Below are 27,932 nucleotides of genomic sequence, written 5' to 3' on the forward strand. Positions count from 1 at the left end.
TGTTAAAGTGTGCGCTTGTCAAATGGGGATACATAGCTCTGGCTCCAAGAAACAAGGGATTTTCCTTAAAAGACCTAAGAAATGTCATAATGTGGCTTAAATTTACCTCTAACGAGGGCGTGTGAAATTTGAAGAGAAAATATTATTCAAATGTGCACGTGTCAACGAGGAATGGCATGTCTTGGCTCAAAGAAACGAGGGATTCTTATTAAAAGCACTCAAAAATAACTTAATGTGCTACACATTTACCTTTAATATCAAACCCCCTCTGGAATTGGTTGGTAGGATCCCCATATTTCTTTAATTCATGGTTCATTTTGCTTATTTTTGTCCTTTATAAGCTTTTCCACCTTTTGTTTTTTTTCTTTTTTGAGTTTAAATTGCTTTTTTTTGTATTTTAATAATGCTTTTAAATTTGTTTTTATTTATAAAATTTGCATGTACAAACGTTTGTATCTTTTAGATTTATTTATCCAGAATAAAACTTCAATCGTATGCATTCTAGAATGCCCTTAATGCAAGCGTAAAATTATGCGTAGTAAAGAGAAAAAGGATAACTTTTGATCATGTATGAAGGTGTATCATATTCTAACCATAATGGTACTCTCGGTTTTATTTCATCTCTGATCGCAATATTGTATGATAACACTCTCTAAAGCATTACTTAACATGTATGTGGACTTAAAAAATAACCAAACTCTAGTAATCGATTTCCCCCTCAGCCTCACAATTATTGCAGACATACGATACACGTAATTAATAGCTTAGTCATTCTAGTAAGCGGGAAATGGGAATTCTCCGCGTGTGGAATTGGTTATTTCCTAGAATCTATTTCCTTAACCAACATAATAGGAATAGACTGCTGGTCTATAGTTTCACTGGAATGAAATGCCCTTTCGAAACCTAATTTGAGCAAAAACCTTTGAAATATAAGGGTTCCCTTATAAAAACTTCATGAAAGAAAAAAAATCTTTTAAAATATCATGTAAGAACCCATATGTACATTGTCATTACGTATCACTAAACTAAGGTAGGACAGAACTGATGTCATTAAACCTGAATTAAAATTAAGTAGTTAAGGGCATCAAGCCATGGCTAATTGTAGAAAAAGACAAGATCACTGCCAAAAGCCGATCTGGCATAATCGCTTATTAGGATTGCATTAAAATGATTTCGGTTCAATTGTTGATAGTCGATACCTATCATCTGTCCATGTGTCATTCCTAGGACAGAACTAAGGACTTTATTCCTATTCCTAGAACTATATTCCTAGAACTAGAGATAGAACTATTCCTAGTCATTGAACTAAGGGATAAAATTTGTATGCACAAAAGTTTGTATCTTTCAGATTTTTCAGATCTTATCAGATCAAGGATAAAACTTCAATATATTTCACTAATGCAATTTAAGCATCTTGCAGCCTATGCACATAGGTATGCATTCAATAATGCCCTTAATATAAGTGTAAAATTTTGTGGAGTAAAGAGGAAAAGGAAAAACTTTTGATCATATATGAAGCTGCAGCATATTCTAGCCATAATGGTACTCTTGCTTTTGTTTTATCTATGATAGCAATATTATCTAATAGCACTCTTTAAAGCATTGTTTAACATACAGAAGGACTTCAAAAATAACCAAACTCTAGGAATCAATTTTCTCCTCAGCATCATAAGCAACGCGTAATCAATAGCTTAATCATTCTAGTAAGCGGGGCATGGGGATTCTCCGCGGGTGGAATTGGCTATTTCGTAAAATCTATTTCTTGAATCAATTAACAAGAATTGACTGCTGGTTCGGCTGTCTAGGGCGCAGTTCCATTGGACGAAAATGCCCTTTTGAATTCTAATGTGAACAAACACTTTGGAATATAAGGGTCCCCTGATAAAAAATTCTTGAAACAAAAAAAAAATCTTTTAAAATATCATGTAAGAACCCATATGTGCATTGTTATTACGTAACATCCCACGTGTGCTCCCTCCTCTGTTACAAGCGGGTATCCCCTCACGAGGGTCTGAAGAAACAAGTCATGTTAGAATGCGCCGTCCTTGATATATCGAAACATTCCTCTATTATATAACAACCAAAAAAATCATGAAGAAAAAAGCCTCGAAGAATAAATGTCTTAGAAAACGTTTTGAAATGTTTTGAAACGTCTTGAAAGACGTCTTGAAGAAAAATGTCTTATAAAACTTCTTAAAAATGTCTTGCAGGAAAATGTCTTTAAAAAGGTCTTGAAGAAAAATGTCTTTAAAAAAAAACTCCCCTGATTGACTAGTGGACTCTAACAAACCCTATTACGAAACACCACCCAACTCCTATTATGCAAAAACCAAAAGTAAGCAAATCCTATCACGTAACAACCAAAGTAAATCCTCCCTATTACGTAACAGTCACCTGTATCTCTTAGAAAACATTCCCTATGACGTAACATACACCAGCATCTCGAAGTATAATAAAATCTGCTTCTTGAGGGGGTCACCGTTCAACAGAAGAAGGGAATAGTGGCTATGTGTTGTCAAAACCATCTTGGGGATACTACTTGTAGTTTATACTTTTTTCGAAAGAGACACAAAATAGTCTTTTCAAATAGTTTTCCGCCAAATTCATTTTAAATCAAAATCGGATCAAAATCAAATTTCTTGAAACTGTATGGTTTGGCAAACCAACTTTAACATTATTATTTCGAACTTTGAAGAGTAAACTAAACACTTTTGAAAGTTGTGAGGTGGGCTGAATAAAAATAATTTGCAGGAGGAAATACGGAACCACAACCGCTACGGTTGTAAAAACAAATAACTGCACTAAATTTATTTAATTACTGAAAATACTACCTGGCCTGGCATTTTTTTTTTAGCAGTATTGGTGATAAGGGTAAAGAAAGAGAAAATCATCTACGGGCAGACAACAACATGAAATATATCTGGGCAGAAGTACGAAGCCAGAGCTAATGTTTTTGTGAGAAAAGTTACTAAAGCACATTTACAACCCAAACCCTTCTTTTAAACGAATTTGTAGGAACTGCATTGTCTCACAGAATCGTTTTTTGGTATTAGTCGAAAATTATCAGGTGGCCTGTTAAAATAAAAAGAAAAGTTGAGCAGACATGCGGACCCACGACAGCTGCAATTGTAAGAAGGGTTCTTCTTTTTTCTAATAGCATGGGTTTTAACCAATCCAAGGTGCTGGTAAAACAGCCTCTCACTTTACTGAAATTATTTGGCATTTCCTTTTTTTATTAATAGTTCTAAATATATTATTAATGGTAAGTGGAAAAGGGTTGTTTTTGCTTAGATTTACAACCTAAATTTTGGTTCGGCTACATTTGTCAGGTTCCCAGATTCAACCCTTCCCATCAAAGTAACAACTTAGCATATGTTCGAAAATTTTTGCTTAAGGTGAATGGAAGTCTCAGAAGCCCAAACTAGGGCCAGGGAAAGCATCATCAAGCTCCTACCATTATCTACTCCCTACCTCTATAGCACTGTGTTACTATGATCCTAACAGAATATGTCCTAACTGGGAAAAAACGAATCTGACTTAGAATATGGACCAAATTTCGGTATCCGCTTCACAAAGCCTGCAGACAAAGAGAGATAGATTATTAAGCCAAGGTGAAAAAAAAAATTATATGAAATGTGAACTTGCCGACCAGTCGCTGCTGAAGACTCCAAGTCTTACATGTAGAAAGGACACAGGCAAGAGTTTGAAAACGCCTTCCTTTGCCCTAATTTGAGCTGAAAATCAGTTCCTAAAGTTTTTACTCATGCAACCAATGATCCCTGTAAGCTAAAAAAATTACTAATTCCAGCTTTTCGCATGTAACTAACTTATATTAATTCAGTTTTCTTAATAGAACAAGTCCAATTGATCCAATTTCCTCCCATACTTCCTGAATCTGCCGAGTGGTTCCAAGTCAGATTTGATGAGACTCGTCCATATTTTATTCTGCTCCCCCGCCCTACCTCTTCCTCCATCTGAGTAGAGGCCATGCTAAGCGGATTAATAAAACCACCGAAGCCATCTTTGTTTGACCACAGTACTACCGTCAAGCTCAGTTTGGCCCATGTTCCGCAGGCTCGATCACCAAGTTCGATCCCTAAGATTTTTTTCAGACAATTGTGATCAGATATAGTTAGGGCTTGGAAGTCACTTTCTTCCACAGCCCATTGATAAATGTTTCAGACTATGCTAGATGAGAGGTTACTTTGAGGTATCTGTTACTCTAAAGTTTTTACTCAAAGGTTGATGCAGCTATTCCAATTTATTTTTGAAGGAATAAATATATATGATTTAAGTAATGGTAACTTATATCTGTATATGTGAGGAGCTTATTCTTGATGAGGGAAACAATAGTGTACCTTCGAAGAAAAAAACAAACATTTTACTGACTTTCAGCTATTCAACACTATGTTTGGATTAATTTTTCATTTGAATTTTGCTAAACATGATTACAAAAAGAAAAACAAATTGCAATTTTATGTGCCATTTAAAACAAGGCCGACCCCAAACTGGGTTGGAGGACGTCGTATAGAAGGATTTAAGGGAAGTAGCGATTCCTTTGCACTGAAATGATTTGTTAGCAGCATTAGTAGTAGTAGACATTGCAAGGAGAATTAGAAAACAAAATTACGACTTAATAAGTGATATCTAAAACGAACAAAAAAATAAACCAAATGATATATTTAATTCCTATTCTTTTTAGATCTCATTTATCCATCGGAAGTAGGTTTGATCATTTAAGCTTGAGTTGTTATGTAGCTTTGTTTCTGCCAATCTTAGATTAAATTTTGCTCTTTACTTTTCCTTGAAACCTTGAAAATTTTACAAATTAAGTGGGAAGTTATGGGAAAATTCGTAAAAAAAAAAACTCTCGGTCTTTTCATGTTCAAAACCTACAAAGTTTCATAAGTCTCATTTCGATACGCTGGATATCAAAATGTCACTGTTTAGTTTGATTTTATATAAAAAGAACCAAAGTGAATAGCTTCACTTACCCAGGAAGGTAAACGCAGTGAAAACACACAAAGTAGAAAAGCCAAGCGCATTTCCGTCTTGTTCAAAGCACAAAATAAAGTTTAAATTTCAGTTTAGAGTAGAGAGGGACCTTTGAATCCCATTCAGGGGGAATTTCTTTTTTTCCAGTTTGATAATAGTGTCACTGAAAAACGAAAAAGGTATAATTTCATTTGAAAGGTTGGGAGAACTTTAGATCTATCTCAGGGGAAATATTTCTTCCTAATTGCCCCTATGCGCAATATGATAAAAGTCAGGACGCTTATTACCCTTGCAATTCCAGTCAACTTGTTGGTCAACTAACATTAAATCAACTTTTTATTAGGGCATATGTCTAAGTTTATGAATTGAATCAATCGCCTTGCCTGACACTCATTGCGGTTGGACCTTAACCAAATTTTGACTTTAGACCCTTGTTTGCCTCTCATTCCATGCAAATTAACGGTCCTGTGCAACTTCTAAATTTTTGGTTCAACCTGCCTAAAACCATAGGTAGGCGTGCCTTGTTTACCTCTCATTCCAGGCAATCTAATGGTCCTATGTCAATTTTAAATTCTTGGTCAATCTGCCTGATACTCTAGGCGGGCGCGCCTTGCTAAAAGATAACAAACAAGTATGGGTCCAATAAGAGAGACATACTTACTCCCGCCGTTTTGATCCATTTAAACTTTGGAAAGACTTGTTCCGTAACGAGCTCTTAGTTGTAATTAAATATTAAAACAAGCTTTTTTCAACTGAAAGCAAGGAGCAACATTAAACTTAAAACGACTAGAAATTATTGCGTGTATGAGGGGGATCGTCTACTCGTCAATATCTCGCTCTTTAAGCTAAAATTCGAATTGTGTCCCAATTCTTTAAGAATGACTTCTGAATCACAAAGGCCGTTTAATTAGAATAAAAGACTCTTTTGAAAGTACTAAAAAAAACTTTAGCGTAAAGAGTGAGTTGTTGACGAGGGGGCGACCCCCTCATATGCTTAACAAATTCTATTCGTTTTAATGTTGCTCTTTAGTTTCGGTTAAAAAAAACTTGTTTGTTTTTTTAATTTCTGATCGTTTTTTTTAAATAATGCTGGGAAATCCAGTTCCCACTCAAGAGAAAATTCCCCTCCGCAACGAAAAATTCCTCAGTGGAAAGATCCTCCCACATACCCCCCACCCCTTTCATCAGAAAAATCCCCCCTTAAAGCATTGGCATTCTTCCCAATAACCAATACTATATGTAAACAATGTGCAAAGTTAATAGCTTGCAGCCCTTCCCCCGAGGACTTTGGGGGTTAAGTCATCCTCAAAGATATAGTTACTAAATTTTCCGACTAAGCTAAAAAAAAATGGCTATCTCAAAATGTTTTCAGGTTACTTTGGAGAAAAAATCCGCGTTCGAGGGAGGCTACCTGCACTCCAATATTTTTGGGCACTTAAAAAGGACACTAGAACTTTTGATTTCCAATCAAATGAGCCCTCTCCTGAACTTCTAGGATCACTGGTTCAACATGATCACCCCTGGGGAAAACGAACAACAAAAAAAAAAGAAACAAAAAAATAAACACGCATCCATGATCTTTCTTCTGGCAAAAAAAATGCAGATTTCCTAATTTTTTTACATAGCAGCTTGAAACTCCTATAGTAGGATTCTCTGGTATGCTGAATAGGATGGTATGATTTTCATTAAGATCCTTTGCTGTTGTGTGCACTTTTTTCCCTTTTCGAAAAATTGGTTATTTTTTGAAAAGGGGGATAATCATTCATTAAGTCCGATGAATCTTATATATTTTGAATAAACATCAAAATTCGATTTTTCTTACGCATTTAATGTTATTAAGACTCTGTTGCTTAGAGTTTCAGTTAATATTGAGCCGACTTACTCCTTACTTACAGTTCGTTACTACAAACTGTTGGATTAGTAGACAGAAAAATACAGAAACCTACACTTTGCACCAGCACCACATCCTCCAGTATAAATTGCTGTTTACAGGCTCACCTTTTCACCCAGTATCTTTAATTTCGTACACAGAACTTAATACAGCTTATTAGGTCATATCACTGGTTTTATTGCAGAAATTAACAGCAATGAATAAAGACACTTTCAACAAATAAAAACGCAAAAATCCGAAACCAAAATCCCAAGAACGTTTATTCAAAGCTAGTTATTAAACATCTTAAAAAAAACGGATATTCTAAGAAGAGAGAGTTTTCACATTTAAAATTGATAGAATTTCAACTTTGCATATTTTAAACATTCAAATTTTGAAACTCTTGTTTTCTAAATTATTTCTCAAGAATTAAAAAACTTAACGAGACAAATCCAAGGCCAATAATAAACAACTCGCAAAAAAAAAATACTTTTTAAGGGAAGAGTTGCTAAAAGTAAAGTAAATGCAACATATTCCCCTAGAACATGCAACAAATAATTTAGGCCTTCTTTGAAACATTCACTAGCCAAGAATCAAACTGTTTCTATGCACATGGTTGAGAACTATTCAATTATGAGGCCTTATGATCCTTTCTTTTCTCTTATGGTTTTCCATATTATGCTTAAAAGTAAAGAAATACCAACTTGTCATAGAGGGCTAAGAATCATGATAAAAATCTTTTATAACGATATGACGTTCAGAGATAGGGGTAGATAAAAGCAATATAAATGCAATATTTTTCCCTAGAATTTACAACATATAATTTAGGCCTTCTTTGAAATATTCATTTGCCAAGAATCAAACTGTTTCTATGCACATGGTTGAGAACTATTCAATTATGAGGCCTTATGATCCTTTCTTTTCTCTTATGGTTTTCCATATTATGCTTAAAAGTAAAGAAATACCAACTTGTCATAGAGGGCACATTTGAAACATTCGACCTTTGCAACACTCGTTCTGAAAAGTACTTTCTGTGAGTTCTAAGAATCATGATAAAATTCAGAAAAGTATTTCCCAAGAGTTCTAAGAATCATGATAAAAATCTTTTATAACGATATGACGTTCAGAGATAGGGGTAGATAAAAGCAATATAAATGCAATATTTTTCCCTAGAATTTACACCATATAATTTAGGCCTTCTTTGAAATATTTATTTGCCGAGAATCAAAATGGTTGGGAACAGTTCAATTCTCAGGCTTTTCGACTCTATCTTTTCTTATATAGTTTTTGGTTATCACCCTAAAAAAGTAACGAAATGCCAATTTATTCCCCAATTCAATGCAGTCATTCAAGGCTCAAACCAAAATCTTGCATAAGGACATGATTTTTGGAGAGAACTTTTGATGAAAGCATTATAAATGCAATATTTCAAAGAATTTATGACAAATAATTTAAACCTCCTTTGAAACATTCACTTGCTGAGATTCATACTGTGTCTCTGCACCTGGTTGGGAACAGTTCAATTCTAAGGCCTTATGACACTTTCTTTTTTTATATGGTTTCCGGCCTGATTTTGCTTCAACAACAGTTACTTTCAACTTAAGAAGACGATTCTCAAGCTCCCTTTTTGATAGTCCAAGCGTTGCTGTAAAGCACAATTTGCAGACTTTAACAATATTACCATCTTTATCTTTCAGATGGTATTTATAAGAAAATCCTCGCAACCTTTCTGCGTTTCCATTCCTCTTTCTCTTTCTGGCAGGGGCAGTTTTAGTTATAAAAGCCTGTAAAAATTCAATTTGGTCACTAGTATTTCCAAATTGCCAGTAAGATTGAAATATCGCCATCCTGGCTACATCATCCAATTGTCGGCTGCATAGATTTTTGCATGAAGTTAAAGGCAATAATTTTCGGGCTTCATGTTTAACATTATTTCGGTCAGTAAATGCTTGCCCCAAGCTTTTTAACCGTTTCCTTTCTTCCCTGCTCATTTCAGCTTTTCTTTTTCTTCCTTTTTTGTTAGATGGAAGGCCTTCGTCATTTTCAACAATGTTCCCAAACCTCAATGGTATGGGTAAGCCATCAGCATTTGCAAATATTAATGGTATTGACAAACTACTATCCGTAAGAAACTGTTCAGCCATATTAAAGAGATCAGCACTTGTCTTTGTATGAAGTACTGGCTTTTCCAAACAAACAACATTGCTAGTTAAAGTATTCTCAGCTATGCCACAGATAGAAGCAGGTGAAATACTAGAACAATCACTAGGGTCTTCAGTTAAATCTTGTGACTCACTTAATATCTTTTCATCATCAATAATGCTAGTAATTAGCGTTATATCAGGTTCACAAACCACCTTCCTCTGTATAGCCTCTTCCGATGTTTCAAGGGCCCTAAAAAAGTAGAAAAATAAAGGACAGAGATATAAATAAGCATTCTTAAACTTTAGATAATGAGGCAAATGTAGTTAGTTAACACAAATAAATTCGCTAATCTGGAGACAGTCACATGATGCTATACAACAGGTAATGACTTTTCCAGAGCATTTCTACCTAAGAATTAGTTGAAATTTCAATGCTCACAAGAGATTAAACTTTTCTTAATCCCTGAAGTCTAAAACCAAGCAAGTATAATTCATTACAGAGATTGTTTACAGGCAGTAGCTTTCATTAAAAGCTGAAGAATTGTAAGTAAGTGCATCTTGTTTTGAAAACTGCCACATCTAGCTGAAAACTTCCGATTTTAGTTTTGGAAGGGGTGAGGGTGTAAAGAACATACATCGGGAGGGGGAGGGTAAAATATTTTTTCTGGTTCTCACAAAAGACTTTTTCATTGTTTTAAAACTATTATTGAAAATGGTACCACTTGTTTTTACTAGAAAGCCCATAGCCTTTAATAAAACAAGAGAGTCTATCCATTGCTAGCAGCTATGAATACAACTTTAGGTTACTGTCTTTAGAAGATTTTTTTAAATTAATGGTTCCAAGTTCTTTTATGTATCCGATTTGCCGCTAGTCTTTTACATTGCCCTACTAGAAGATTGTAAATGACTGTTTCATCTTATTTTGAAGGAGTTAACAGAGAAACCTTTTGGAAGAACACCCCTAGGAAGGAGGCTCAAAATTGAAGTGCAATGTCAAACGAAGCTGTTCATCAAGTACTCTGTTGTCAGCATGTCAACCTCAAGAAAATTGGTCAGAGTTGTGTGTCTTTGCGTCTGCCTTATTGGTTGGGCCATAAGGGTACAATACAAGAAAGCTATAAAGAACAATGTGAATTTACGTACTTATAGAAAACAGATATTGGCACTACATCCTACCTTTCTCTAACAGACTGGAAAGAGAGAGAGAGAGAGAGAGAGAGAGAGAGAGAGAGAGAGAGAGAGAGAGAGAGAGAGAGAGAGAGATAGGTTTATTTAAAACAACATCGTAGCTAACAGCTAATTTGCGTTGCTTCACTATGCTAAATAACAAACTAACACAAAAAAAGGTACAAGCGAATTTGCGTGGCGGTTCGTGCGTAGAAGTAGCTCTACTGTGAATAGTGCTGACATCTAAAAAAGGGACGGTAGCAGCATCTGGTGGCTTCGTCAGAACATTAAAAATCACCAAGCTCGAAAAAGTAGATGGCGCCACCGTATACAGGGGTGAAGAAAGGTCAAATAATAAAGTATCTTTCCTGTACTTAATTTGCATATTGATGGCACAGAAAACTGTCAGGATAGTCACTGCTTTAACTGGTGACGCCATTGACGAACCAGCACACATATATTGGGCACTATTGAGCTAAACTTGGTAGATGGGCTCTGCAGCTGTGCTAGCGCAACAGCGCCATCTACCATGCATAATGAGTGAACCTGTCCTATAAATCCTAATGTGGATCTTCTGAAGTGGTGGCAACAATGTTATCAGAGTACCAGCACAGAGCCGGAATCCATATTCCGCAATAGGCCTGGTGCAAGGTAAAGGTGTAAATGCTTGGTGTAAAGTGTGATGATTGAGCTTTATGGTAGAAGGTTTTTATATTGAAGAGTAATCCCCATCTATATTGCATAGAAGGTTCGCACCAAATGCGGTGTAATTGCCTTTCTTTATAGCGTTATATGTGTAGAAGAAGCTGGGGAGTCAGTGTGGCACTTTCGATCAAGAGATCAGCAACTCCTTTGTATTTGATGTATTGAATTTGACCATCCCTGCATCAGACCACTTTTCATTTTCAAAAAAATATGTCTGTAGGGAGGCTTATTAAACTTAAGATTAGAAGAAATAGAAACCAATAAGAACTCAAACTCAAACAATCAGAAATTACTATTAAAGAGTAAATGAAACCCAAAACGAACAGAAATTGAATAATCGCTCATAGCGTAAAAACATACAACAGGTACTAATATAAATGAATAAATAAATATTAAAATGAGCAAGGCTCAAATTGAATGTGCAAAGAGCAAATAAATTTTGCTTTTGAAGCATAAATGAAATTCAAAACGAACAGATAATCAATCATAGTAAACAAACGTACAATATGTGCTAATATAAATGAATGAGTAAATCCTAAAAAGAGCAAAACTTAAATTGTATATGCAAATCAAGCTTAAAACAAACAAACATCACTACAAACAAGAGTTTGTGTTTTGCCTCCTTCTCTCACTGTAAAAGTCTAAAACCTACTGCATCATAGGCGCTTTACTGAAAACTATATGCCTTTTGAACAGCTTTGAAAAATACAAATATAACCAAAATGAATATTTAATATATAATGATCTTAATTGTTCGTCAGTTCAAGATTTATTTACAAATATTTTTCAAAATAAATATTTTCGAAAAAGCTTCAAGGAGTGACCTCTAGTATATGGTGAACTGACTGCCTGGAACGGGTTGGGGATCACACTCTGCTCATGTACTAACATATACGGTATGTCATTAATACATATCTATCTACGTTATTTATGCATCTCCTTACACTACGTCATCTATACATCATTTATTACGTCATTTTTCCATTACGTCATTTATGCATCTCCTTGCCTATGTCTATATGTTAGAGATAGTAATTTGAGCTAATGTAATCAGGTAGGACAAGGAAGCTATCTCATTAGTGAGTTAATCAGAGAATTTTCCAGAAACCCATGATTAGGTTAAATTCTACTGAATTAATCAGAATTGTATTTTCAAAAACTAAGCAAATGAAAAAGGGACGGAAAACTCAAAATTAACATAAATGTTTTTTTTCTCAGAATTCAGACAAGCAAGAACTAAGACTATAACTATAGAACTAGAACTAAAAAACTAAGACAAATTTTTAGATTACTAATTTTATGCTTGTTTCCAGTGTTTGGTTTGCATTTTTGGCACAAACAAGGCGAGATAAGATAAGATTGATTACTGAAAATCGGCTATCACAAGCCCAAATGGGCCAAATTCGCACTTTAGCGTCAATAAAACAAAAAAAAACGAAAACGAACAACAAAAAAAAATTATAAAAGGTTCAATGTCAAATAAGTAAAAATGTCAAAAACAATTAGAACTGACAATTGAAAAGGTCAATGCTAAATCAGCAAAATGTCAAAAGGATTAAAAAACCATAAAATAAAAAGGGAACAAAATAAGTATTAAAACAAAAATAATTCAGTCATGGAACTAAAAAATAGAAAGCTCAAAACTTGTAAAATGAACACCAAAAATATAAGGAGAAAAGGGAGATTGGGGGTGGGGAAGGATATTCAGTTATTGAATATGTCAACTATGTATGGGATAAAAGTTTGTCTTAATCTTTCAGTGGAAACTTTTATTGGGGCAAGGAGGGGGATATTTGTTGGAGCAGAATGCGGGAGGCGGGGTCGAAGGGGAAAATACTGATTAAAGAAAAGGATAGTTTTCCGAGGGTTGTGATGGGCATGGTTAGTGAAACGCAAGAAGATTTTTGGCCTCCTTTCCTCAAGGGTAACTAGATTGGCTCTCCGAAGAAGGGGAATATAAGGCACTTTACCCTCCCTGAAGATAATTCTTATGCACTTTTTTGGACTGCTTCTATTATTGGGCAGGAAAAAGAAAGGGGAGTCTGAAGGAAATTAATTGTTAAAACCGTTGACTTTAAGGGGTTGACTCTCATATCATTAGCAACAGCTTTGTCTAATATCGATTCCAAGATATCCATTGGATTAAATTTTTAATTTTTGATACATGTCTCCAAGGCAGTCAGATAATCAACAGATTTCCATCTATCTGGGAAATCGACACCAAGATTTTATATCATTGCAAGAAATAAAATTGAGCCTAAGAGGGTTCCCTGCAGCACACCATTATAGATTGGGAGGGGATCAGAATATACATTCAGGTATATGATGACTTGCGTTCTATTAGAAAGGAAAGACGGAACTATTCTAATTAAATAGGGACCAACTTGAAAGTCATTGGATAGTTTTTCTACCAATGTATTATGGTTGGTCAAATCAAAAGCTTTTTGCGGGTCCACTGCAATAACATTGAGCCAGGTAGGGGAGAGTGGGACAGGTCGGTTAAGTTTTTTGGTTTTGCAGACTGTGTGGCCTAACTGTGCAAGCTAGGAAATGATTCCGGTGTCAAAAGATACAGTATTTCCTGTTTAACCTCCACAACTTTTTTTGTAGATTTAATTTATCATTATTTTCTCTTCAGTAAATTTTTAACAGATGAGGCCGAAAGTGACCAACGTGATGTGAAGTGACCAATGTGACCAAATTCACATCGAAGACTAGTGCTTTTACAGCATGTTCGGTCCCCCCAGAAATCCTGGGAACTGGAAGCTCCATAACAACATCACTTTGAGGAACTAGTGATTCACCATCTGCTTCAGGAAAAACTAATTTCCAGAAGGGAGATTTCCTCCAAAGGAAATTGACAACATATCCTTCACTAGAGTCTTCCTTGACTTCACTGGAAAGTACTTTTTTACTCTCTTGCCTAAAAACTCCAGAAGAATGAAGTCACCAACAATGACTTAATCTTTTTCAGCTATACAATTATCCATATCAACATCAAGGTTGGAATCGTTGTCAAAGACTATCTCATTTTCACTATCAGAGCTGAAATTGTCTGCTTCAACAAAAAGTGCCCTACATGGCATTTCTTTTGTAGTGTTCTTGCTGGATTTACTAGTTTTTTTTCTTCTCAGTTAAGACTGACTCTCTGTCTTTGCGGTTTTTCTTAGCTGAGAGTTCTTTGATCAAAGCATTTTTGACTTGTGTGCCAGTAAGAACCTGAGACCTTTGCTTCTCCCATTTAATTGTATCACCCTTTTTTGGTGGTGCTTTTGGGTAAGGTTTTCCTAGTTCTGGACTAAGTGCAGCAGACGTTGATCCCACAAGGGCTTGAAGATTAGTTGAACTTGACTTTGACTTCCACTATCTTGTGCAACAAACGTCTGTGATCCTGCTCATTGTGGAATACCAGATGGATCAGGTCTGTTGGTAACCACCACGGCAAGGGATTCCTCATCTGTAAATACCTGACGATCACAAGCCCAAATTCCAGTGACCATGAGCCCAGATGTGATATTTGTTGGAGTCAATGCACAAGGAAAGGCAGTTCCAACTAGTTCTGCTATATTGTAAATAGAAATGAATTTCCCTGGATTCTTTGTCATCCACGTGTTGCAGGCAGCATCATAGTATGCCTTGAATGGTCTGTAACAACTTTGATCAAGCTGCTGCAGTTTATGGCTTGTGTGTGGCGGGAAGGTTAATGAAACAATGTGGGACTTCTTCATCAGTTCAAGCGACTCATTGGTAACATAGCTTGCATGACTGTCCACCAGAAGTAGTGCTGGTCTTTCAACAATAGGATTGCTGAGGCAGATGATATGTTTAAGAAAAAAGTTCTCTCATTTCATCCATCCCAAGGAACGAGCAATGCTCACACTACAAGGCAGAGATCCCTTCATCATGCAAATAAGAAAATTTACCCTGGGAAAAATCATGAATAGAGGAATAACAATTCCTTGATAAAACACAGCTGTGCACATTGTAAGTAGCAGCCCTCTTTCTCCTGATGTAATTCTTCCAACTTGCTTCTTTCCTTTCTTGGCCACTATTTTTTTCGGATTCTGAACAGTAGTGGGGCCAGTTTTGTTCAAATTCCATACATCACAAGCCAAAAACTGTACTTGCACAACAGTGACTCATATGGGTAAAAAAAAAAGCATTGACTACAGGTCTCTTTAAGGCAGTAGCTCTTGCATCACTTGTTGCTTCTGGAGGTTGGAGAGAAAGTGTTAGGTTACAGTGTAAAAAGACCCAGAGCCAGTCCTTGCCAGCTGTTTTTGCTTCTTCCCAGTGATGAATATCCTTGCCCAGTTCCTAAGCAAAATTGAATGCCAATGTTCTGACCTCCCTTGTCGAAAGTCCATGATCAAGTTGTGATGCTTTAATAAGATAATTTTCAAAGCTTTTCTCCTCTTCGGCCATAAAAACTTTGCTCATTGTTTATCATGGGATAAATTTTTCCAGTGGTGCTTCATAGACATCATTTGTATTTGTACCAACTTCTGTGAAGAACTTCTGAGTGTAGTACTTAAAAGTCGATTGGCGATATGCATCTCACTTGCTACAGTAGCAAACTTTCCTTCTTCTAGTATCTTTGACACCTTGTCTTATAACCTCAGTAGGAACGGTCCCATTTTCTGTTTTTCTGTTGTAGGTCCTCATTTTTATTAGATCTCATCTACAAAGACAATATATAAATAAAAAAAAATGAAGAATATTCAAAGAAAATATAAATAACATTTTCTCTCTCACTGTGGGGCAGGTTGGACAGTGCTTCTTCAATGTGACAAACTTGCCTCCTAAAAAAGTGACCAACCTATCCCACAGAGGAAAGCTAAACAAAAGCATGGCTATATTAAAAACTGTGGAAGTTAAGAAGTCAGATCCAAGCCTAAAATGGAGCTAATTAGCTAACTTTCCTGCAATAAAAATCTTACTGCATTTTCTCTCAAAATGACACTGCATCTACCTAGATGTTTCATAAAAACTTACCAAAAAATAAAATTTGTCCACCACTTTTTTCACAAAGAAGCTGTAGCCACCATTTTTTCATGGCATGTTTATGATGTAATTTCTCACATTCAGTAGCAGTTACATAATTTTTTGAAAATAGATGGCAGACCAATACCCAAGTGTTCAACCTGCCCTTCTCTCCCTTCTTCAGTTTTTCAAGTATGTTACATTTTGTGTCCATGAGGTGAACAAGATAGTGGGTGATAGATGTAGAGAATAGGTTTCTGAATTGTAAATGGTCAACATTTGGGATTATTTTTGCTTTCAACCATTCGGCTAAAAAGCTTTCATATAACTTGGAAAAAAGTGGAGTAAAAGCAATGGACTGGACACCATAAAAATCTTGCTTGCTGCCTTTCTTTTTTACTTGAGTAAAAAAAAAACCTTATTTCCAACAATTTGGGAAAATGCATGTACAGGTGAGTTCAATAAAAAGTAAGGACAAGGGTTCTGAAAGATTATCAGCAAAGGCTTTAATTAGTACAATTGGGATGTCTAGTGGACAAGCACTGCACTTTTAATGTTCTTAATTTTTTTTCTCCATATCTGAGGGCAAAATAACAAGGAAATTGAGAGCACAAATCATAAGGAGTGTCAAAAGAGAGGGAAAGGACACTCTAAACTATGGAGGAAAGGAATTTGTTCAGATCATGGGCTGTAACTAAGGGCTCCTTTTGGAAATGAAAATCTATATTATAAGGTGTCTTTCTAAATTTTTGTACTCTACTAATCCTTTCTTTGTCTTAATGGAAAACAAATCTTTGACTTTACATTTGTAATATGAAGAAGCAGTTGTACAAATTTCTTTTTTTTTGTCTTTATGCACTGAGTTAGCTTTGGATGTTTTACTATTTTTAAGTAGATTCATTTCAATTCTAATTAGTGTTTTCAATTGGCTAGTAATGTATGGTATGTCATTAAAATATGATTTTACTTTTTTCTCAGGAAAGGAATCTATGTATTTCGTTTTGATCAGATTTTGGAAGTAATGCACTTTAACATTAATTTCTTTATTCTGCTTGAGAGCCACCCAGTTTTCATTGGTAATCCAAAATTCAAATCCAAAGAGTGCATTGTTAGAAATTTGGCAATAAGAGAATTCAATACCATAAAAGTATGAATAAAGCTGGAGAGAGAGCTCATTAATGAATAAAAATGGTAGCTTCCCCCTAATGGTGGAAAAGGGACAGGTAGGCTGTAAAAATGTATGCATATACATGCAAAGGGGAGAATGTCTTTTGGCTGTTGGTATTTTTACTATCTGTTTTAAATTTAGGGAACTTAATTTTAGATTATTAGCATCAACTACTAGAAAAACACTGGTGTTTGGGAACTTACAGATAGAATCACTGTCTTTGTTCAGCATTTTGACAGGGTGACCCAAAAAGACTTGTACCCCTGAAAATTTCAACTATGGTTTTGATTAAAAAGATTTGATTAAAAAGCCATAAATTGACTAAAAATTGATAGAAATAGCTGAAACTCTGGTGAATGGTCTTCCATAAACTGAATAATGTGTGGTCATAATTTGAAATAAATAGCTTTTTAATAAAAATCACAATTGAAATTTTCATGGGTACAAATCTTTTTGGGTCACCGTGGATTTGGAGAACAATAAAAGCAGCAAAACACAATAAAAATAAAAGGGTGTGGTAAAACTTTGGGTCTTAAACTTACCAAAATGATTTCAGCATAATTGGAAAGGTTAGGATTATGAATTGATTAATGGAAAAGCTAATTATCTACAAATAATAATATTCCACCTCACTCTTTACCTAAAGGGTGGTCACCAGGATGAAGTTCTATGAATTGAAAGTAGTTATTAATTTTCAGTAGGTCAAGGTTCTGTACTTGGACCTCTAATATGGCAAGTACATCAATTTTGTGTGGTACTTGATAGAGGGCCTCTCTCAAGTATCTATTTGTTGAAATTTAGGCTTTTGGTGTTCATAACAAGGAACTTTGGAATAGTAAAACAGTTGCTCAAGAGTGCAGTTGTTTGTGTGTTAATTATGGGAGCCAGATATTAGATGCAAGTGAAGTATATGCAATTTGAATCCTTTTAGTGATGTTTTGAATTACAAGCTTAGGTAAATTTATTGCAAACCATATAACTGGCTTTTGTATAAAGGGAATATACCACTTGATGCCTTTTTTATGCTCTTTATGAATGTAATAATTGCTTCTACTACAAATTCAGATTGAAGCACTTTTCAACCCAACCTAACCTACCCTTATTATAAATAATTTTAGCACTGAGAAAATGTAGAATTATTTTGTTGAAAACAGCATGGAGAAAACATAGTACTATTTTATCAGAAACAATGGATAACTTGTACTTTAATTGAAAATTCATCATTTTTAATAGCTTAATAAGTGCTTAATTTGAATTTGTTGTAGAAACAATTATTGTATGTATAAAGAAAATAAAAAAGGCATCAAGTGGCATATTCACTTTATACAAAAGCCAGTTATATGGTTTGTTATAAATCTACCTAAGCTTAATGGTTTCTTTAATACTTCTTCTAATGGACATACCAAGATAAACAAGGTTATTTGAAACCACTAGGGGGAGGGGGGCTTGTGATGAATTGTCAAAGATAAAAACCAAATCATGGGAATAGGAATATAATCAGCAACTTAAAAATGCATCTTTTTTGTGTTAGCATGTCTCCTTCTGAAGAGACCTAATTATATACCTTTACCCAGAGCTGTTCAGAATTCAGACTGGTAAAATTCTAGTTTAGATACTTTTTGCTGTCTTGGAAAGGGGTTAGGTCAGGAAAAATGAAATTTTCAGTAGTGAATCTAGGGCCAAAAACAGGTAAATGTATAACAGTTCATATTATTGAATTACCAATAAAGTGAATATGCCACTTTATGCCTTTTTTATGCTCTTTACAAATATAATAATTGCTTCTATTGCAAATTCAAATTTAAGCACTTTTTTAGCTCTTAAAAATGACAAATTTTCAATTAAAATATGAGAAATCATTTGCTTTCAACAAAATAATACTATGTTTTCTTAGTGATGTTTTCTTGGCTGTTTTTGACAAAATAATACTACATTTGGTAAAATTCTAGTTAATTGACTTCTTGCTATCCTAGAAAAGGTTTAGGTTAGGGAAATGAAACTTTTAGGGATGAATCTACAGACTAAAGTATGTTCCAGGAAGGTATTTTGAAGCAGCTACCTCTACTCCTTCTCCCCCTAGACAGCCTGACCTTTGATGACCTTTAAAAATATGTGTTATAAGAGTGAAACCTTGCAAAATAGATCTTCTGCTTAATTAAAGTACAACAAAATTGTTTTCAGCTTCATAACTTTGCTTAATTCTATTTTATAAGGTTTTAAAGATATGCAAATACATTTCCTAAATTTTGAGACATTGATATGGCTCAAATTTCTACTCAGATAACATTGTTTTGTCAGAATTTTAATAGGTATAGACCTGTAATGTAGACAAATTTCAGGGCCCTCTAGAGAGAGAATGAGTGGAAGTGTATACTTTAAAATACTTTCCCAGGACATACTTTAGCCTGTAGACCCATCCCTGAAAATTTCATTTTCCCAACCTAAGCCCTTTCCAAGTTAGCAAGAAGTCAATTAACTAGAATTTTACCCTACATTTTCTCTGCACCAAAATTATTTATAGTTAGGTTAAAAAGTCCTTTGAATTTGCAATAGATGTGATTATTAGCCTATATTTGTAAAGAGCATAAAAAAAGGCATTGAGTGGTATGTTTACTTTATAAATAAGTCAATAACATGAATTGTGAGATATTTACCAAAAAACTTACTCTGGGAGGATAGCCTATTGCTAAGCTTCTAAGTTAACCCTCTTCTAATCTCTAAGCCTTAGAAATTTGCCTATTTGAGTAGCTAAATTATAATTTTACATTCATACCTGTCACCAATGCAATCTTCTAAGCCCTAGAAATAAAAAAAAAGTAGATAGCCTACAGTAGCTTGGCAATGCCTTCATGGGTACAATTTGTGGTCCTGGATTTATTCTCAAAATTTTTAGTTACATAATTTATCTAATATTTAAAAGATGGTAATAAGACCCTGAAAATTTACCATTCCATGGCTTAGAAAATGGCCTACTTAATCTGTAAAGATTTTATGAAATTATCAGTTTTGATTTTGTCAAAAACAGGAGTTAAATTAGCCTAACTGCATTTCCATTTCAAATACTATGATTCATTCTCACATTTTTGATAGAGGCCTAAGTAATTATTCATCTATAGGTTAATGAAACCATTAAACTTCTAAGTTCTTCCTGGCTCATTTTCACTCATTTCGGAGTTTCAAAATATTTCCTTCAGATTTAATAAAAATATTGCCATCTATCCCGGATATTCCTTGAAGAAGATTATAAAACCAAGATAATTATATACCATTATAAAACATCGACACACACACAGACAACTTATTTATATATATATATATATGTATATATATATATATATATATATATATATATATATATATATATATATATATATATATATATATATATATAACTGCCTCAATTCTCACAATTTTTGGATTAATTTTAAAATTTCTGTTTTATCCTTGGTGTTTCAGACATATTTCAAAATTAATAATACAAATTTGTTGATGCGTCGAAAAATCCGAAGGCATTTCGGAAACGTTTCTTTGGGCCTGAATATTGTTGTTTTTCTTCCATTTTTCTGTAAAATCTACCTAATTTTTCAAGATAAAAGAGAATGTCCAGGAACTTACCGGTTTCTTCTCTTTGAAACCAGTTCCTGTTCATGTGCTTGCAAAAGAAAAAAATCCAAGACAGTTAACATTTTTAAATTCTTCAAAATGACCAAAACGCCTAAATTTAGCAGAAAAAACAACAAACTTTAAAACATTCATTGCATAGAAATTTCAATACCTCACTCTTTCCTGTGAGACTAGATGGACAAAATAAAAACAAAAAAAAAATTAAAAAGGACGTTAAATTAAAACGGAGGTCTCGATCGAAATATCTGCACATTATTCTTCCTCTTTTTCACTGGCTGGTGTAATATTCGTTTTTTCTTCTTTATAATATTTTTTTTTTCGATTTTGTCACTAACAGTCACTATTAAATCAATGATTATTAACCTTTTTTTATTACCTTGATCAAAACAAACCCTTTGGGTAAAAACAAAGTAATAAAAACAAACTCTCTTACATGCCCTTACATGCTAGTAAAATCGTAAAAGTAACAAGAGCTAACATTGTACTTCTTTAGGAATTTACAATAAAGCGAACGAATAACATATTTTGTTATCTAGTGTCTTTAGGATCACAACCTAGGGACTTAGGAAAGCAGCCTGTGAAAATCAATAGCGTAATCTGACCATTATTTATTATTAAAAAATTTGATTTGACAAAACTCAAACTAGAGAGCAATATACTAAACAACTAGGCCCTTCCAAACAGGTTACCACCACCCTTGCCGGAGACGAGCATAATGGCATTGGATCTCATCTTCAAGGGCCTATCCAGGATTATTTTTCGAGGGAAAGGGATTTTTTTCGGAGGAGGTTTACGAAGAAACTTTAAAAAAACGCATCAAAATTTGTTTAGATGCATTTTTGTTATGTTAAATCAGGTCGGACAAAAATTTCGCTAGGAGGGAGGTTCAAAGCCGGAAACCCTCCTCCCTGGATATGGCCTTGCTAATATTATGACAAATTGCCAGTTTCTAAAATTCTTCGACTTTGTAATAGGTAAAGAGCTAGCGGCACACTGGCTTTATTCAAGCGGCGGACACCGCTAGTTCTGTTATAAGAAAATATGCTAAGGTTCTCATTAGTAATTTAAGAATTATTAGTATTATTATTAAATTACTAGTATTAATTAATAATTATCAGGTTTAATTAAATTATTAGTATTAATTATTATAATTATTAAGTATTATAGTTCGTCATTGACTAATTAATGATATAAGTAACAGCTTCTGACAAGGCATTGGCAGCATTTAAAATCTCTTCGCGTGAAAGATGGCAATTAAGAGAAAGGCGAATGCTAGGAGGCGGTAAGTTCTTCTCCAAGTTTTCCAAGTAGCTTGGGCAAACAAAGCACACTGATTTTTCTAAGGCCTGCAAAAAAAAAAAAAAAAAATCAACTAAAGAAAACATGAGAAGTTTAAGCAATTGTCCTAATATTAAACATAACATCAGCTACTACATTTCGGTCCATAAGGGGACAATTGCACACTAAAGAAAATTTTACTATTTTTATAATTTTATTATTTTAAAGATAATTTTATCAAGACAATTATGTACAGTGCATGCATACGTGTAATTGGACTGTTTGCATAACCTCTATTTGTCATTAAAAAAAAGTTTTCTCCAAATAAAGTAAGGAGCAATATCAAAGCTTAAACCGAATAGAAACTGTCTCGCATACGAAGGAAGCTGCCTTTCCTCAACCCTCGCTCTTTCTGCTAAAGCCCTAGAGGGACTAGTTGCCTTTCTATATTTGTGGTCACTTGAAAAAGGCATTAGAACTTTTGATTACTGACCAAATAGGCCCTCCTTCGATCTTCTAGGATCACTCGCGTTCAATACGGTTACCTCTGTGGTAACAACAAAACAACAAATAAGAACGCATCTATGATCTTTCTTCTGGCAAAAAATATGCAAAATTTATCTATGATCTTTCTTCTGGCAAAAAATATGCAAAATTTAACATTTTTAAAATCTTCAGTAGGGTTCTCTGATGTGTTGAATTTGATGATATGATTTTCAGTAAGATCTCTTAACTTTTTGGCCCCCCCACTTGGAAAATCAGGCAATTTTTTTCAGGCTCGTAGCTTTTGATGGGTCACATTCAACTTATTGAACTTTATTTTTTTGAATGAGCATTAAAAAGCCAATTCTTTTGATATATCTAACGTTTTCATAATTCTGTTTCAGAGTTTCGGTTATTATAGAGACAGGGACGTTCCTTACTTACAGCTCGTTCCCACGAGCTGCTTGAAAACAAAAATGAAAATACAAACACAAACGATAAAGGAAACAAAAACTGAACATTTGAAAACAAAAACGAAAATAGATCAAGATATAGAATAGCATATTGATTTCTCTTTCATGACCATTAAAACATAAAAAATGAAAAAATGTAGCCAAATCTTTCATACCTACGAAATAACGAACTATTCAAAAACACGAACCAAAAAAGTCAAAAGTTAACTTAAGAAAACGTGAAAAAAGGCACAATTAAATGTATAAAAGTCCATTCAACATTGCCAGTCATGAGTCCGCCCTAAATCTCGATTATCACTAAAGTTCTATGACTATTTACCTTAGTTCTGCTCTAAGATGGATGGAGGGATGATAGACTATCTATCAACAATTGAAAAGATATCGTTTTTATACGTTCCTGAAAAAGGCTTATAGTTGCTGTGCCTGTTACTCAGCCTTTATGTCTTGACTTTTTCTCTAATTAGCCATGGATTGATGACAACTTGATTAGATCAGCTTGACAGCTGAGTCCAAGCAAATTCAATCTCCCTTTTTGCTTACAAGTCCAGTCGACGTTGTCAGTCATGAGTCAACCCCGAAATTTGAAGTCTTCCATTAAATTATGAGACTTTGTCCTAGACCCGAACATTAATGCTTCTTCCAGTTCATCTCATATGAGGACACTGTAGGTGACATTATGCTTTGAGCCACAGCTCGTTTACAATCCGCAGCCGAGCACGTAGAGGAGTGCCATTCTTGTTCCACTACCCTCTTTTGATGCACTACTATATATGAAAGTTGACTATTCAGATGTCTTGTCTTTATTTTTATCGCTCGTTTATGCAGTTTCCTAATCTTAAATATATTCGTAAAAGAAAAGAAGGGAAGTAAAGAAAGATTTTAAAAGTCAATTCTGAAGGAGAAAAATGAAGCTGAGAATCGTTAAAAAAAAGTTGGGTAATTTTTCAAGTTCCTGTGGAATTTTAACTTTGAACAACGATATCTTTGGTACCCCATTAAATACTGTTTCTCGCCATACTGACAGCAAACAGTCAAGGTATGAAGGTCACTTGAATATAATGAGAATAGTACGCGGGTTAGTATGACACCCTCTTCGCCACCTTATGGCAGAAGGCGAGACGGAACTATCACAGCCGATAAAAATCTCTTAAGACCACACTGCCTTTCCATTCACAGAATTTGGCAAATGAAAATATACAGAGAAAATGGGTATAATATTTAAACAAAGGTGACAAAAAAAAGTAAACAACAAACTTTAAATAATAAAACCCGTAATTTTTTATTATTAAAGTTTTATTGGATTTTTATTATGGATTTTTATAATTCAAAATTGTTTTTTTTTTTCCACTACTTCGTTTAAACATTTTACCCATTTTTTCTCTGTGTTTTGATTTGTTAAATTCAGTGATTGTTGTTACAAGAAATGCCCCGACAAAACCCTGCAGTGAAAACGTTTTTTTTTTCAAAAGACGTTCCCCACCCAGATTCCACCCACCTCGCAAGGTTGCTCAGCCTGTTCCTATCTCTTCATGTTTCATGTTCCTGTTCGCTACTGTACCTCCAGATGTGAAAAAATTCTGTCCCACATACTACAGAAAAACTTGACAAAAATGCATATGTATCTGAGTACTTACTGAGTTACCTTCTTAGTAGGGGCCTCCCCCAGGCCACTCAGCGCGTCCCAAAGTGGCGGATAGGGGAACGTCCTAAAGGTATGTAGGATACCTCCATGGAGATGGGAGGTGCGATTAAAAGGGAACCAGTTTCTGGGGGCCTAGAAATATAACTGGAACACCCTCACCCAGGGGACATAAATAAAGGTGGAGGAGGAGGACGGTCCATCTGATGTGCATTGGGCAGGGCCCACCGGCGTGTGGACACGTCCCGTCATTCACAATCCACTCCCCCAGCAATGAGTAAATTTTTGGTGATGCAGGATTCCATAAGGGCACGTTATCCGTAAGAGATATAGTCGGCCCCTACTAGGGACAGAGAAGAGCGGCTTACCGCTATCCTGATGTCAGCCAAGAAACCCCCTTTTCACTTTTATGATGACTATGAGCAAACAAATTATTGTAAGAGCCAGTGCTACCGCATCCGGGGAAACCGACGATGCTACTGCGTCCGGGGAAACCGACGATGCTACCGTGTCCGGGGCAACCGACGATACGACGACCGCAAATCACACAAATACCTCAACTTTGACAACTCCACCCTTGGAGGCCATTATATCACCTAAATCGACTTTATCAATTGGTACCCTCAACATCAGAGGACTTGCAAAACAAGGAAAAAAGGAACCCCTCCAGAGAGAGATAAATCGTTACAAGCGGGACGTAGTCGGCCTATCCGAAACCAACCTCCCAGTCACCGGCGAAGAAAAACTTGATGATGCTACTCTTATACAATCAGGACGCACTGATGAGAAACACCGGCAGGGAGTTGGCTTTTCATTCTCCAGGAATTTGCCGAGATAGTGATCTTGTTATCACTATCACATTCTTCAAACACAGAGCCCGACGTAAAACAACCTGACCTCCCCAGATGGAAGAACTCAGAATCTACTAGATTATGTCTTCGTATCTAGACGCCAGAAATCTTCCACTACAAACACGGTCACTTTGGTAGGCGGCGTCTAAACTACGTCTAAAAGCCGACGCAAAATTCTCCAAACCCCCCCCCCCCACAGATTCCGAGTACACCTCTTAAAAGACTTACCTATCTGACAAAAATCCACAGCTACTGTTTCTGAAAGAATTTCTGAACTCCTCTCTACATTACAGCTAACTCTATAAAAGGATGGCATCGACAACCTTGTGAAAGTAGTTCGCAGGTTATACGCGATGTCGGCCAGTCAACCCTGGGAGTCCAAAAGGCGGACCAAAAACCTTGGATCACGGATAAAATAACCTCACTATGCGAATAAAAACGCAACCACACTAACAAACTAGGTAGAGAAAGTCGGGATATGTACAAACGATTGAAACGTGTGGCAGAGAAAGCCACTCACCGTGCTCACCGCCCCTATATAACAATTTGAGCAATGCAAAATGGCATTCAAGAAAGGTGACACTCACTTCATGTACATGCGAGTGAAGGAACTAACCAAAAAAGGGACTGAAAGCCTGTACCGTCTTCGACGAAGATGACAACTAGATCCAAACTAGAGACAGGATCCGAACCAGATGGAAAGAACGCTTTGAGTGCAAATTAAACTCAACGATCCTCCCAGACCCATCGCCACTTAATAGCCTCCCGTAATCGCTGCAGACCCATGCAAACCCTCACTTCGTTCTGAGATAGAATCGGCTATCAAGGGTTTAAGGACAAACAAAGCTGCAGGCACAGATGGAATCAAACCTGAGTTAATAAAAGTAAATTGCGACCCACTTGTTGACCTATACGAAAGAATTGCTACTGTTGCTTGTGAAGAAGGTCACTTCCCCTCCTCATGGCGTAAAACCACGATAGTTCCACTGTATAAGAAATGCTCGAAAGCAATCTGTGATAACTACCGGCCTACAAACCTTACGAGCCACACCGGTAAAATAGTCACTGGAGTAACGCTAGAGCGTATAAGAGCTATAGCTTCAACTGTCATTCCAGAATATCAGGCCGGTTTCCGCCCAAACAGGTTATTAATTGATCGGATATTTACAGTCCATCATATTTTGAGAAAATATCTTGAACTTGAACGTAGTATATTCCACCTTTTCATTGACTTTAAACAGGCTTTCGACCTCATATGAAGAGAAAGTCTGTGACATATTCTTCTCCACTTTGGTATACCACAAAACATAGTATCATTGATCAGAGATATGTATTCAGAGTTCAGAAGCCGTGTCATGACGTAAGAGAGCCTTTCCGATAGCTTTGAAACATTGACTGGTGTGCTTAAGGGTCGCTTGATTTCACCGGAACTTTAGCCTGTTCCTTAGAGGTGTCCTATCACTCCTTGACAACTCGTCAAGTGTCCTAATTGGAGGAATATTGACTGATAAAAGAGATTATGCAGACGACATAGACCAAAAAAAATTAGCACCTTGGGGATCATCAGTCCTAGGCCAGCAACACCCAAACAACCATGACCATGGAATGACCATCAATTCCTCAAAGATGAAAGACATGCTCTGTTCTAAAAATCCAGAAAACAAAGAAAGATTAATACTCCAGCTTGGTGGTGAAAACATAGAATGGGTCGAAGATTTCACTTACCTTGGTTGCCTTATAACGTCTGACGACAACCACTAAAAAGATATTAAGAGGCGCCTGGTGCTTGCCAACTCCAGATTTAAAGCCTTAATGCCAATCTGGAGCAAAAAGAATTAGTCGACGCTGCTAAAAACAAGACTCTTCAAAATACTGGTTATCCCCATTGCCATTTAGGCTTGTGAATCTTGGACCCTCAAACCAGATAACCAAAGTCACCAAGCCGCATTCGAAACAAAGTCACTTCGCCGTATTGCGGGCATTATGTACCTGGACAGGATCTCTAATATCAGTCTGTTTGAAATCTTCAAGATCAGACACACCATACTTGACAAAATAAACTGCAACAACTTAGGTGACTAAGCCCCATGCAGCGTATGGAAAATTCCTATCTTCCAAAAATAGTCTTCCATGGTTGCGTGCATGATTCTCGCCCAGGAGGTCGGCCCTCGAAGAGATAGAATGACAACTCCTCTACAATCAACCTTCCGCAACTTCTACGCCTGACTGAAGATAGATGCTCATACAGACGCCACATCAACAACATAGTGAGAGAAAAGGCCCTAAAACAACGTTCGAGGATGGATAGGATTTAAGTCAAGTAAATCAAGGCAAGTCATATATATTAGCCACATGGTAAAGATGAATTCTATAATTGTTTAGTTCATTAACTTGTGCTGGTCATTAAGTGCTGGTCTATATTAGTCACTAATTTATGAAAACAGTCTTCCTTTTCTCCTTCTCCTTCTTTATTGTAATTTTTTTTTTATGCGTTTGTGCTGTTGCATGTTGCATGGGTGATTTCTCTTTTCATATATATATATATATATATA

At 35.6% G+C, this 27,932-nt stretch overlaps 2 protein-coding genes across 2 annotated transcripts in view; both read right to left on the reverse strand.

Moving 5' to 3' along the window:
• Positions 1-7,039: 7,039 nt before the first annotated feature.
• On the reverse strand, positions 7,040-20,246 carry LOC136034991 (uncharacterized). Its single transcript, XM_065716561.1, has 2 exons — positions 20,112-20,246; positions 7,040-9,259 (listed from the first exon to the last, which is right to left on the reverse strand). Coding segments are annotated over exons 1-2 (945 nt in total). The 5' UTR covers positions 20,114-20,246; the 3' UTR covers positions 7,040-8,316.
• A 1,003-nt stretch (positions 20,247-21,249) lies between these two features.
• LOC136034988 (serine palmitoyltransferase 1-like) overlaps positions 21,250-27,932 on the reverse strand; it is a 64,724-nt gene continuing 58,041 nt past the window's right edge. Inside the window, exon 9 of the mRNA XM_065716557.1 lies at positions 21,250-22,002. Coding sequence (XP_065572629.1) covers positions 21,835-22,002 — 168 coding nt within the window. The 3' untranslated portion in view covers positions 21,250-21,834. The remainder of the gene's footprint in view (positions 22,003-27,932) is intronic.

The sequence above is a fragment of the Artemia franciscana genome, chromosome 13 (genome assembly GCF_032884065.1).
Source record: "Artemia franciscana chromosome 13, ASM3288406v1, whole genome shotgun sequence".
NCBI classification, from domain to species: Eukaryota; Metazoa; Arthropoda; class Branchiopoda; order Anostraca; family Artemiidae; genus Artemia; species Artemia franciscana.